Consider the following 13,234-nt stretch of genomic DNA (forward strand, 5'->3'; position numbering starts at 1 on the left):
CATATTTATTAAATGACCAGTAAAGTTTTTTGGCTAGGAGCCAGTGTCTTGCAACAAATAAGGATAGCTCTGTGGTAAGGCATTGGATGTACCTTTAGGAAACAAAATTCACTGTTTAGGGAGCTCATGAAGTATGTAAGGTAGACAAGTTTTTTTTTTTTTTTTTTTGCGGTACGCGGGCCTCTCACTGTTGTGGCCTCTCCCCTTGCGGAGCACAGGCTCCGGACGCGCAGGCCCAGCGGCCATGGCTCACGGGCCCAGCCGCTCCGCGGCATATGGGATCCTCCCGGACCGGGGCACGAACCCGTATCCCCTGCATCGGCAGGCGGACTCTCAACCACTGCGCCACCAGGGAGGCCCGGTAGACAAGTTTTAAACTATTTCATTGCTATTAGAAAAATGGTATTCTTTTAAAATTGTTATATTGGTGAAAAATTGTGCATTTGTTTTAGAACATGCTTGGAAGAGCTGAACACTAATAGACTTGGGACAAGCTTATATAGGTCTTGGAAAAGCATCACTGACGAGCTCAAGTTTTTTTAATTAAAATAACTAAAAATGAATTATTCATATGCAACATTAAATGATATAAAATCTAGAATATTCTCACAAGCAGGAGACTGATTCTTAAATGATATTTACATGAACCAAGAAAGAGCCATTACAGACTCTGTTTTCATCAAATTCTACAGCAGTTCTTTTTTCCCCCCAGCTTTATTGAGATATAAGTGACATATATAACGTTGTGTAAGTTTAAAGTGTACCGTGTGATGATTTGATACACGTATATATTGGGAAATGTTTACCACAATAAGGCAGTTCTTTTTAAAGTTTAGTGTAAGCACCAAGATTTTCAGGAGAACTTGCTGAAAGAGATTCTCAGCTCCCAACCCCAGAGACCTGACACTGTACACCTAGTGCCTTTCCCATGAACTCCAAGGCGATGCTCATATTCTTGGTGATTTATCGCACTTTGAGGGCAGTACTGTGACAGACTGACAGCTGATACAGTCAGTAGTTTGTTGTTTTCATATATGCATTTTTGATTGAAAAAAGTAGCAATGGATATTTGCAAAGTCAATTTCACCATAGAGTCTTCCAGTTCATCTTTAAACTGTATCTTTATTTTTATTATTATTATTTTTTTTGCGGTATGCGGGCCTCTCACTGTTGTGGCCTCTCCCGTTGCGGAGCACAGGCTCCGGACGCGCAGGCTCAGCGGCCACGGCTCACGGGCCCAGCCGCTCCGCGGCATATGGGATCCTCCCAGACCAGGGCACGAACCCGTATCCCCTGCATCAGCAGGCGGACTCTCAACCACTGCGCCACCAGGGAGGCCCCATATCTTTATTTTAAAACAGGGAGGTTACTAGAAAGTCAAGTGAAACTATAGTACAGGTGTATGTTCTGAATTCTACATTATATATGTCTGAAATTTAACTGAGAATTTTGATATCAACTGGAAAATTTATCAATAATGAAAGTCAGATACGTAGAATTATCATGAGTTTATGGGAACCAGGGTATGCCAATATTTAGATAACTGTCATTTAACTCTACGAGATGATTAATTTGTACTAATTAAAATTTGCATTAAAATATAATTTTGAGAATCACATATCCATTCATATGAATGTAAGATTTTAATTTCAATCATGAGGCCTGGCTGTTATCTCTTATTTATTACAATATATTATATAGATACTATATATAGTACTATATTTTAAGTGTTATAATTATACATTATATATAGTAGTATGTATACAAAACCTACATTTACATGTATATATACTTTGTTCATTCAATAATATATTGTTTATTATTACAATTGTTACTGAACAGTGGATCCTGGCTGTTATCTTTGATTTATTAAATCATGTGTAAATTATATATATGTATTCAAACTTTATTCTGAAGCTCTTATGGCAGAGTCTCATATTCAGGTTTATTCCATACACTTTAATAGAGTAATTAAACTGGATAAATGTGAATGCTGCTGGATTCACTGAGATAAACACATAAGTTAACAATAATGGGTGTGATATATATAAACATATATATATATATATACATATACATGTATTTAATGTAATACTTCAGTCACTTAGAGAAGAATATTCAAAATATAGCCCTATATTGTCAATTTAAAAGCAAGTTATTGTTAAGGTTGATGAAAAAAAAATTCATCTATAACAACAGCCTTTAGAAAATATTTTTTACTGAATAAAAATAAATATCCAAACTGCTGTGCCTGACAGTGAATATAACTGCTTCTCCTACATGTCGCCTCCAGACTGTGCAGCTTTCCTTTTTCGACTGTGTGGAAACGTATGTCTTTCTGTCCCTGGTCGGTCATGATGCCCTTGCTCGGGTTCCTATGATACACACAGTTAAGATGAGCTGCTGATTAATTGGATTTCCTAAAGTCACTAGGAAAAGTAGGCCCTGAAAAGTCAGGAGTGTGCACAGGTGGGTTCTTTCCTTGTGGGCTTTGTTTCTTTCCCATGTTTACTGACTGGTTTTCACTGTTCATCTCTCCTAGTGCCTGGAGCCCTGCAAGGTGTCCTGGGACCTGCGGAAGCAGCAGTGCCAGAGCTTCTGTGAGGTAAGAGGCCCGGGGCGTACACAGCCACAGACACTCAGGACACAGTTACAGGCTGACCACGTGCCAGTGGGTCCTTGGCATGGGAGGGCATCATGTTCTTCTGTGGCTGGAGAAGTGCACTTTCCTTCAGGTGTGTGTGTGTGCATGTGTGTGTAAATTCACATTAAAAAAATTCTCGAGACTTCTTAAAACCTAGCCACCCACTGCTTCCATTATTAATCAGACACTAAAACTTTTTTTTTATCACCATTGAAGAGGGTACAAGCTGTTGCCATCCTCCCACCTCACATCATGGCTCTTCTGCGGGTGCTTCTCGGCATGATGATTCTCATGCCTTTTGGAGGAAGCCAGCATTTTATTAGTGGTGGGGCTTCTCAGAGATTTTCACCTGACTGTTCACCCTCTGGGCTGCCCATACTCTGGGCTGAGGCTTGCCCACGTTTTCCCGTATGGAAGGCACCTTACTTTCCCTGTGCTCTCAGGTAGATGATAGAGCGTTGCTGTCCCAGACAACCACTGTCTAAAATCATCAGTTGTGCTGACGAGGGGGAGGGCTGCTTTGCTGCACTGTGTCTTCCAGGGCAAACCAGGGACCCAGGGACCTGCTGTGAAGCAGCCAGGCTGATGGCACGGTGGCTGCTCAGAGTAAGAGCAGTCGGAAAGCCCACAAGGGCCATGAGCACAAGAGTTGGAAGAGTCCACTCTGGGGACCAAAGAAACACCGTGGAGGGTGGTGGTGAGGGAACGCCAGAAGACATGCCCGTGCGGCATCAGAGGGAAACGACGCTGCAGGGCTTCTTTGAATGGAATTGGGGGCTGATAGGGCGCTTCCGAACTTCTCCAAACAGACACGGTGGTCCCACCACCGTGCGGGAGCTGCCAAGGTGGTCCTGTTGCCTGCGTTTCACCTTGGAGGGCACACAGATTCTGTTCTGCAAACATGCCTGTGGACCTGGGGTCATAACAGTGCCATCAGTTTGTTTGTTTGTTTGTTTTTAATTACTTTGTTTATTTATTTTTGGCCACATTGGGTCCTCATTGCTGCGCGCGGCCTTTCTCTAGTTGTGGTGAGCGGGGGCTGCTCTTTGTTGCGGTGTGTGGCTTCTCACTGCAGTGGCTTCTCTTGTTGTGGAGCATGGTCTCTAGGTGTGTGGGCTTCAGTAGTTGTGGCACGTGGGCTCAGTAGTTGTGGCACGTGGGCTCAGTAGTTGTGGCTCGTGGGCTCAGTAGTTGTGGCGCACAGGCTTAGTTGCTCTGCAGCATGTGGGATCCTCCCGGACCGGGGCTCGAACCTGCGTCCCCTGCACTGGCAGGCTGATTCTTAATGACTGAGCCACCAAGGAAGCCGCAGCTCCATCAATTTTAAGGTGTGTGAAATACATCCTCAGTCCTGATACCGTCTGACTTTCCCAATAAGCATGGAGATAAGCAGGGCACACTGTAAGTCCACAGAGCTGTGTGTGGATGTGTGGAGGCCTGGGAAGCTGGAAATTATCAAGTCACGTGGCTCACCCACTGCAGGTGGCAAGACCGGCTCTCAACTGCATCTCTGACCCCTCTCCCCACGTCCATGTGCTGCTGTGGCTGGATTCCCCTTGGACAGTTACAGGGGCTCACTGTGTTACAGGGTTATTTTAGAAAAGTGTTTAGTGTTGTTTTGGAAAACTAGGATGGAAGTGTTTCTCAAATGCTAACGTAATCAATAGGGGATCTTCCTAATCTCAGTTTTATTTTGCTCCAAAAGTTTCTACTCAACATTTTGTGAATGGCTGGAATATGGGTGATTTGCAAAGTCTTACCTAATGACATCTGTTGCCAGAAGTACCTGGGGGCTGAGGATTTTACCATAAGTGAAGTCTTTGTAGTAGTGAACTTTAAAATGCTTCCAGTAATACATAGGACTGGCAGATATTTGAAGTTACATAGCCAACTGCTCTGCTGCTGACACACACAGCTAAGCTGATGATTCAGTGTCAAATCAAACAGAAGAGCTCTCCTATGTCTTTTTGTATCTTGTCCTTTTCTGGACGTTGGAGATGACGCAGCTCCCTCAAGGGAGTGGACATATTACGCTTCAGGTTTTCCAAAGTATCTTCAGGCTTCTTTAGGGATCCAATCCAAACTTTCCCAGGAAACGTGCTCACCTGCCATTCACATGAATGTTTCTTTATATTACTTACCTCTTCCTGCATAAAAAATTACCCCCAAACTTAGTGGCTGAACACAGCACACAGTTTCTTTGGGTCAGGAGTTTGGGCACAGCTTAACTGCATTCTCTGCCCAGGGTCTGTCAAGTCTGTAATCAAGGTGTTGGCTGGGCCGCCTTCTCATCTGGGGGCTCGATTGTAGGAGAATCTGCTTCTAAGCTCATTGCAATTGTCGGCAGAATTCATTTCCTTGCAGTTGTAGGACTGCGGTCCTGTTTCCTTGATGACTTTTGGCTGGAGTGCACTCTTAGCTCCTGGAAGTTGCCTGTGGTCCCTCCCCATGTGGCCTCCTTCACTGGCAGGTCACAAAACTGCTATGTGCTTCTTTAAGGCCAGAATCCTGATTTCCAGTCTGGTGAGATGCAATTTTATATAACACAACATAATCTCAGGAGTGGCAGTGCTTCACCTTGGCCATGTTCTATTGTTTAGAAGCAGACGCACACGCACGCACACACACACACACACACACACACATGGAGGTGATTACACCAGCACAGGTCATGACTCAGTGGGGCTCATTCTAGGCTGTGCAGGGATTCAGGTCCCTTGAGACACAGAACAGAGACGATTGATCAGAAATGGAAATAAACAAGCAATAAACAAAACTGATGAATCTGTGCAAAGACAAGGGAGTAAGGCCATCCCTGTGTCTCCTACATTCTGTAAAGTGCACTCCTACTTTATTTTGTATTCTATCCTGTACACAAACTGTACATATATATGCTGCTGTAGAATCTAGAGGAACAAGATGGGCCCTGCTGTTCGCTTGGTGAACACTTTATCCCTTAATATCACTGACTCTGTGTTGATAGTTTTCCCTCTGATCCCTGAGAAGGGAGATACAAGTGAAACCTTCCTGCCTGAAATTCCAGATGTAATAGTGGGCTTCTCTCTGAAGTAACCGCGGGGACTTCTGAACCACATCCGTTTATTAACATGGGGCTCGTGTGTACAAACTATGATCTGCTGTGGCAGAAAGGTTCATTGAAACTTGAAAGGCGGGGAAAACAGAGGCCAGTTAATGTGAGGGACTTTGTGGAGAGACCTCAGCCCACTGGTCCAATAACTCAAAGCCTTAACGTTCCATTTTAGTTGCTTTGATTGTTCTTATCTCTCTGTGTTTTTTTGCTTCTGTTTTATTTTGCAGTAAGTGTCTGACTATTATGCTTAAACAGACTGAATTCTGAAAGGACTCGTCCCTGTTTCAGTATTTTTAAGGCTAGTCATTCATTGAGACAGACCCGTCCATCCCCTTGGTTATCACATTATGTATTAAGAATGCATACAAGTTCCATATTGTCAGGAACCTAAGCTTTCCTTTTGTAAGAGTTCAGACCCAGAAGGACTCCAGGTTTTGTTCTTCTCCAACAGAAACAACTAGACTGTTAGATATATTTGGCCCAATGTGTATATTTGCAAGATGGTCTGAGCTTTATCTTCTAAGGCACGAGCTTGCAAACCACACCCCACAGAGCAAAACTGGTCTGCCTTTTGTTTTTGTAAGTAAAGTTTTATCGGAACTTGGCCAAACCAGTTTTTTTTTAATATATCTCATGTATGGCTGCTTTTGTGTTACAACAGCAGAGTTGGGTAGTTGTGATATATCGTATGGTCCACAAAGTGGGAACTTCCCAGGAAGTCTGGCCCTTTACAGAAAGCACGTTCCAACTCCTGCTCTAAGAAGAACCACAGTCCTAATGATGTCCCACAACCTACCTGACCATTCTGACTGTTGTGATTTCTTAGTCTGTATTACCAGCACCAATTTCTAAACGTAAAGTATTTATTTTCTTGGTAATTTTAGTCGTAAAGTTGTGCTATGTGGAAAAGATTTTCGGGGGCATGTTAATAGTAACATACCTAGAATTCATTCATGGCCTCCTCATGTATTGATCTCTTTAACTTCTCATATGATTATCTATACAGTTCTACTTTTGCTACTTTTTCAGGCTGATGGCAGAGTTAACAATGTTATTTTTTTTAAATAACATAGTTAAGTATATTAGAACAGGAATCTTTTTTTTTAATTTTTCACATTTATTAACTCATCATAGGGGTTCACTCCAGAATATGTTTTCTGCTTTTGGATAACGTATGAACTCTGACAAAAGTCACCATCACCATTCATTGGGAATGTCTCCAGTATGAATCTTTGGGGGCAAATTAAGATAAACATCTTCATCTTGTCTCAAGAACCCTTTGGGATCCTGATGTAGCTTACAGGAAAAAGAGGCAGTTCTGGTACACAGAGTATTAGGACACTCTGTTCACCTTTCAGTGTTTGGGATAGATGACAGCCCAAGGCTATGGATGTCTCTCAAGCCTAGGTCTGACTCATAAGGGATGATTTCTCTGACTCATAGGGGATGAATTCTCCTGTGTCCTTTTATGAAACGTGTTATTTTCCACGATAGAGACATAGATAGATTGTGCTTCATTGCTTTAGTTTATTAACTAACCATTAGCCCCTTCCTCTTACTTTTATAAAACCTTAAGAAACATGATAAACTATTATAATTTTTCATACTAGTCATAAAATGCATGTTTTCCCATGTTTAAATGTACTTTTCTTACAACTGATGTAATCTTGAATTATAAATGAACATGTCCTTTTAACTTGTTAATGGTATATAAAATAGTCACGTGTGTTACAGCTGTTGTTGTCTTAGTTTCATTCTTTTTTTACGAAGTAAATTTATTTATTTATTTATTTTGGGCTGTGTTGGGTCTTTGTTGCTGCGCGTGGGCTATCTCTAGTTGTGGCGAGCGGGGGCTACTCTTTGTTGCGGTGCGCGGGCTTCTCATTGCGGTGGCTTCTCTTGTTGTGGAGCACAGGCTCTAGGCGCACGGGCTTCAGTAATTGTGGCTCACAGGCTCTAGAGCGCACCCTCAGTAGTTGTGGCACACGGGCTTAGTTGCTCCACGGCCTGTGGAATCTTCCCGGACCAGGGCTCGAACCTGTGTCCCCTGCATTGGCAGGCGGATTCTTTTTTTTTTTTTTTTTGCGGTATGCGGGCCTCTCACTGTTGTGGCCTCTCCCGTTGCGGAGCACAGGCTCCGGATGCGCAGGCCCAGCGGCCATGGCTCACGGGCCCAGCCGCTCCGCGGCATATGGGATCCTCCCAGACCGGGGCACGAACCCGTATCCCCTGCATCGGCAGGCGGACTCTCAACCACTGCGCCACCAGGGAGGCCCAGGCAGGCGGATTCTTAACCACTGTGCCATCAGGGAAGGCCCCTGTTGTCTTAGTTTTGATGACACCTGATACATCGTCGTTTATGAATGGCCTTCTTGCTGACGAAACACCTCCCATCTTTAATTCTGATGTTTTTGACTTCATAATATCCCCACCCTAGTAGGATGTCAGCTGAGATGTCAACCTTGGCTGTATGAAATGTGCACTAAGGGTCATGGAAAGCTGAGACCTCACCTGCATCAGGGGTCAGTCAGTGAGGGAAGCATCCATTGTTGTTATTGAACTTGTCATTCGATCAGCCTGGATTCTCATCGATCCAGCCCTGGTCAGGATGAAATTAGGAATAAAAAAGAGGTTTTCACTCTGCCACAGATAGCATTATTGATTCATTTCTTTGTGCTTTTTTTTTTTTTTTTTTTTTTTGCGATACGCGGGCCTCTCACTGCTGTGGCCTCTCCTGTTGTGGAGCACAGGCTCCAGACGCGCAGGCTCAGCAGCCATGGCTCACGGGCCCAGCCTCTCCGTGGCATGTGGGATCTTCCCAGACCGGGGCACGAACCTGCGTCCCCTGCATCGGGCAGGTGGACTCCCAACCACTGCGCCACCAGGGAAGCCCTCTTTGTGCTTTTTGATTTTCAAAATATTTTCCCATATTACTCCATTTGATTTCATAGCAATCCTTAGAAGTTAGGTCTGGATTTTACTAGGCGAACTTTATGGACAGTGAAACCAGCACACAAGGAGAAAATGTTTTATTGGCCCAAGATGACGTGGTTCAGAGGCAGAGGAATAAGGTCTAAAATCGAGGGGCTGTGCCTTCTAGTTACGTTTCTTTCCCACTGTCCTCCATCCCAGACATCTCTGTCTACCTCTGCTCCATGAATGAGCCTGTCTCTTATGTAAAATTGTTGGTCCAACCATTTGTGTGTAAACAGGCTTACTCTCAAATGAGAGGGAAGTTTTTGTTTTTGTTTTTGTTTTTGCAGTATGTGGGCCTCCCACTGTTGTGGCCTCTCCCGTTGCAGAACACAGGCTCCAGACGCGCAGGCTCAGCGGCCATGGCTCACAGGCCCAGCCGCTCCACAGCATGTGGGATCTTCCTGGACTGGGGCACGAACCCGCGTCCCCTGCATCGGCAGGCAGACTCTCAACCACTGCGCCACCAGGGAAGCCCGAGAAGGAGGTTTTGATGATGCAGAATTATAGTTAGTTAAAGGTACTTCAAGGAACTGAAGGAAGAACAAGCCTCCTTACAAGGTTCTTCCACGGCAGGGTCTCTTTGGCCTTGGGTTGTTCCAATGTGCCTGGGAAGACACCTCGAAACTAAGGTGTCAGATGTATCACACTCCTCCGCTTGCTGTCAAAACTTGTCCTCCATCCGCTGCTCCACAACCCAGTGTTATGTCTTCAAATCTAGGGTATTAAGTAAATGCATCGCTTCAGGAACTCAGGCAGAGCCATCACCTGTGTGGGAATGTCTCTACAAGACGTAAAGGTACTGAAAGAAGCTGATGAGAGCTAAACAGGAAAAGGATGTAATCTGCCCCAGATGTTTGCATGCCGGGGGAGGGACCGGCACGTAGAATTTAATACAAGTTAGCAATCTTTTGCTTTTGTGTACCAGAACAACAGCTGACCTGATTAGAATATCCTTGTGAAGGGACGAGTGGAGATGGACCTTGGTGCTGTTTTTTGAACGTAGTCATGTCTTTTCTTTCTTGGGGGTTGGGGATATTTCAGAGCGTAATAAAATAAAGCTGGCTTTGGGTGCCACACCGTGGGAGTCATGATACAGTCACCTCTAGTCTTTTGAAAAGTCAATTAGTGAATCATTCTGAGTCCATTAAATTAAGGTCCAGTGTACAAGATGGACTCAATTTTTATTAAAAAGGTTTGCTATGTTGGAATATTTTCCCTAAGAAAGTTATATTATTATATGGCTCCTGAGTCCTCCCTTTAGGGGAGTCGTTCATATTTGGGGGGGGCACCAGGATGGCTCTTGAGGTGTAGGACTGGTGGGTAAGAAGCACAGGTTCTTCTTACTTGTACAGTGTGAGTGCTTGAGCAGAAGAGAGATGTTGGTGGATTAGTCCAGGGTGGCAGTGGTGGAGGTGGTCAGCACATATTCTGAAGGTAGAGCTGACAGGATCTGATGACAGGTTGCATGGGATGAATCGGGGGAAAAGAAGCGTTGATGGTAATGGTGGGTCTTTGTCATGAACAGCTGGGTGAGGAAGCTGGCATGACCTTGAGCAGATACTGACATGTGGGGTGTGTGAGAGGCACAGGTTTTGTGAGGGAGGCGGGGAGAAAGGACGGCCAGAGGCTTGGTGTTGAGCATGCTGTGTCTGAGATGTAAATCAGACCTCCACTCCAGATGTGTCATGGGCACGTAAGATACATGAGTCTGGCGTTGAGAGATCAGGCTGGACATAACAGATGTCATGGTTGATAGATGGTATTTAAAGTCATGAAGCTGGATGAAGTGGTAGGAGGCCAAGAACATCATGGGACATGTCCTGAATCACACCAGTGTAAGAAGGATGGGAGCCAAGGAAGAGCCAGCAGGTGGACTAAGGGGGGCTGTTAAGATGGGAGAAGGTCCACGCGAGGGTGGAGCTCTAAAGGACACATGGCAACAGCTTTTCAAGAAGGAAGAGGTGATCGGTTGCATCTGCAAGACTGTGGAGGTCTGGAGATTGGTCACTGGGTACCGTGATGCACAGGTCACGGTCGACCTTAACAAGAGCAGAGTTAACGGGTGGCTGCAGAGAAAGCCTGACGGATGTGTTCCAGAGGAGTGGTGGGGCGAGACGGAGAGAGGAGGGGGTATGAGAGCATTTCAGAGAGCGCGGATTGCTGTGGAAGGTTGTGGGTGAAGGGGTGAGCAGGGCGACCCCACATTACATCACGTTTGGGGTGAAGCGATCATCCCATAGTCTAAGCGGATGGGAACTGTCCTGAAGAGAGAGGGTGTTTGATGCTGGAGGAGAAGGGAGAACTGCAGAAGCACGTGACCTGAAGCGGCAGCGGCGTCCACTGCACCACGTGAGGAAGGTTTGACGTGGGAGTAAAGGACCATGCGTGCCTCCTTGTCACAGGACGAGGTAGCGAATGAGAGCGCACGGGCCAGCTTCCGGTGCGTAGGCGGGTGTGAAAGGGGATTCGTGGAAGTGTCCTTCTCAACACTTCACTTTTCTCCGTGAAATGGGATGGTGAGCTGAGAGTGATGGAGCCTGGGGTGACCAGCACGTAGCGCATTTCCCAAAAGCGTTAGCTTTTATCACTGTAATGAATAAACTTTTATTTTTTTACAAATGATAAACATTTACCTTTTATATTTTTATAGTAAAGAAAAGTGTTAATGATATAGTCTGGATTGTGGTCCTTGGTCAAGGTGCAGATATGGTCCAAGTTTTCTTTTCCACTTAGTGAGGGTGGGAGTAATGGAATCGAAATGTTTCAAGGAAGGCTGAGGACTTTTATAATCGTTACGAGATTTCCTTTACCACCATCTTATAAAGCAAGCTGTCCTTATGAGATCAAATTTCACAGTCCTGGAAAATGAGGATATCAAGAATATTGAATGACGTTTTATGGTCGTTCAGTAAATGTTTCACTGGGTGGAACGTGTTCTCCATGGAATGCACCCTCTTTTTTCTTTTCATTTTTTTAAACAGTGAGGCTCAATTTTCATTGAATTTTTATGTGTTGCTGGGGAGTATACCATGAGACTCTATTTAGGAGAATTGATGAGTTTTGAAAATTTATAAGAGGCTGAGACTGGAGGCTATTTGGAATGATTTAAAGACCTGTCCTGTCTGAAAAGAGGGACTAGCCAGGTAGCTACACAAGGAGTTAGGGGAACATCACAGAAATTACAAAAGCATCTAATTTAAGTAAAAAATCAAAGGTGCATGTAAAGCACTTCAACAGTGTCTGAACATAACAGACACTGGATAAATAGTAGCTCTTTTTATTATGAAGGCAGAGGGCCAGGTCGCCCCTTTGGAATTCTATGACGGGTCAGTAGAAGACAGCCTTAAAAGGTCCCACTCGAATAGTAAACATATAGGAGGAAATGTACAACAGATGCACACAACTCTGTCCACAAGTTCAAGTTCCTTCCTAAGACCACCTGGGTGGGAAAGAGGAGACACAAGTGGCTCGGTCAGGGGCTTTGATTTGGGGGAAACGGTTTTTGTGTTTTTACCTCGAGAAGACGTGAATACATTTATAAGCCAAGGGGAAATGACCGTCATCGGGAGTGTGAAGTGGGAGATTCGCTGGGGGAAAAGCCCAGATTTCTGGAGTCAGAAACTAGGCTTGAATCAACTTTCAGTGCCGAGATGGAGAGACTCAGCTTCTGCAGATGCCAGCTGCAGCTCCCCGGGTCCAGAGCAGTGCTTGCCAGACTTGGTCCTTCATACACATCACCTGGAGTCTTGCTAAAGTGCAGATTCTGTCTTAGCAGGCGTGGGCTCTCGGCACGAGAGTCTCCGTTTCCCCAGCAGTGCTGATGCTGCTGGGTGAAGTGTGGGCAAGTGTGTGGATGCTCCTTCTTTGATAGTGGGGTTCTCTGTAAGCTCTCACTTTGAGGTGCCTACTGATGAAGTCTTGTGGTTTCTTCTGTGGTATTCTATAGAGAGAAAATGTGCGATGGCCGAGAATGATTGAAAATAAACAGATGAAAGTGGTTTTTAAAAGTGGAAGGGCTTCCCTGCTGGTGCAGTGCTTAGGAAGATTCCCACATGCCGTGGAGCAACTAAGCCCACGAGCCACAACTACTGAGCCCACGAGCCACAACTACTGAGCCCACGTGCCACGACTACTGAGTCCACGTGCCTAGCGCCCGTGCTCCGCAACAAGAGAAGCCACGGCAATGAGAAGCCCACGCACCGCAACGGAGAGTACCCCCCTGCTCGCCGCAACTAGAGAAAGCCAGCGCGCAGCAACGAAGACCCAATGCAGCCATCCATCCATCCATCCATACATACATAAAGAAATCAACCCCTCACACTTTTATCATTCAAAACGCAGAATTATAACTGTCGGTTTGTCTCTGTCCCCAGACAAAAGGTATTTCACTGGGTACAGAATTTCCAGTTAGCAATATTTTAAAAATTAGTTGTTTAAAAATCTTTTTATTTTCTTTTGTCATATATTTTCTGAAAAATCTCCAACATTCTTTTTTTTTCAACTGTTTATAAAGAATCTTTTTA

At 44.8% G+C, this 13,234-nt stretch overlaps 1 protein-coding gene across 1 annotated transcript in view; it reads left to right on the plus strand.

Moving 5' to 3' along the window:
• Positions 1-13,234, plus strand: part of LOC308608491 (anosmin-1) — a 195,574-nt gene that overhangs the window by 112,742 nt on the left and 69,598 nt on the right. The window contains exon 3 of the mRNA XM_081221646.1: positions 2,543-2,605. Coding sequence (XP_081077772.1) covers positions 2,543-2,605 — 63 coding nt within the window. The remainder of the gene's footprint in view (positions 1-2,542; positions 2,606-13,234) is intronic.

This window comes from Mesoplodon bidens, assembly GCF_964165515.1.
Source record: "Mesoplodon bidens genome assembly, chromosome: X".
NCBI lineage: Eukaryota > Metazoa > Chordata > Mammalia > Artiodactyla > Ziphiidae > Mesoplodon > Mesoplodon bidens.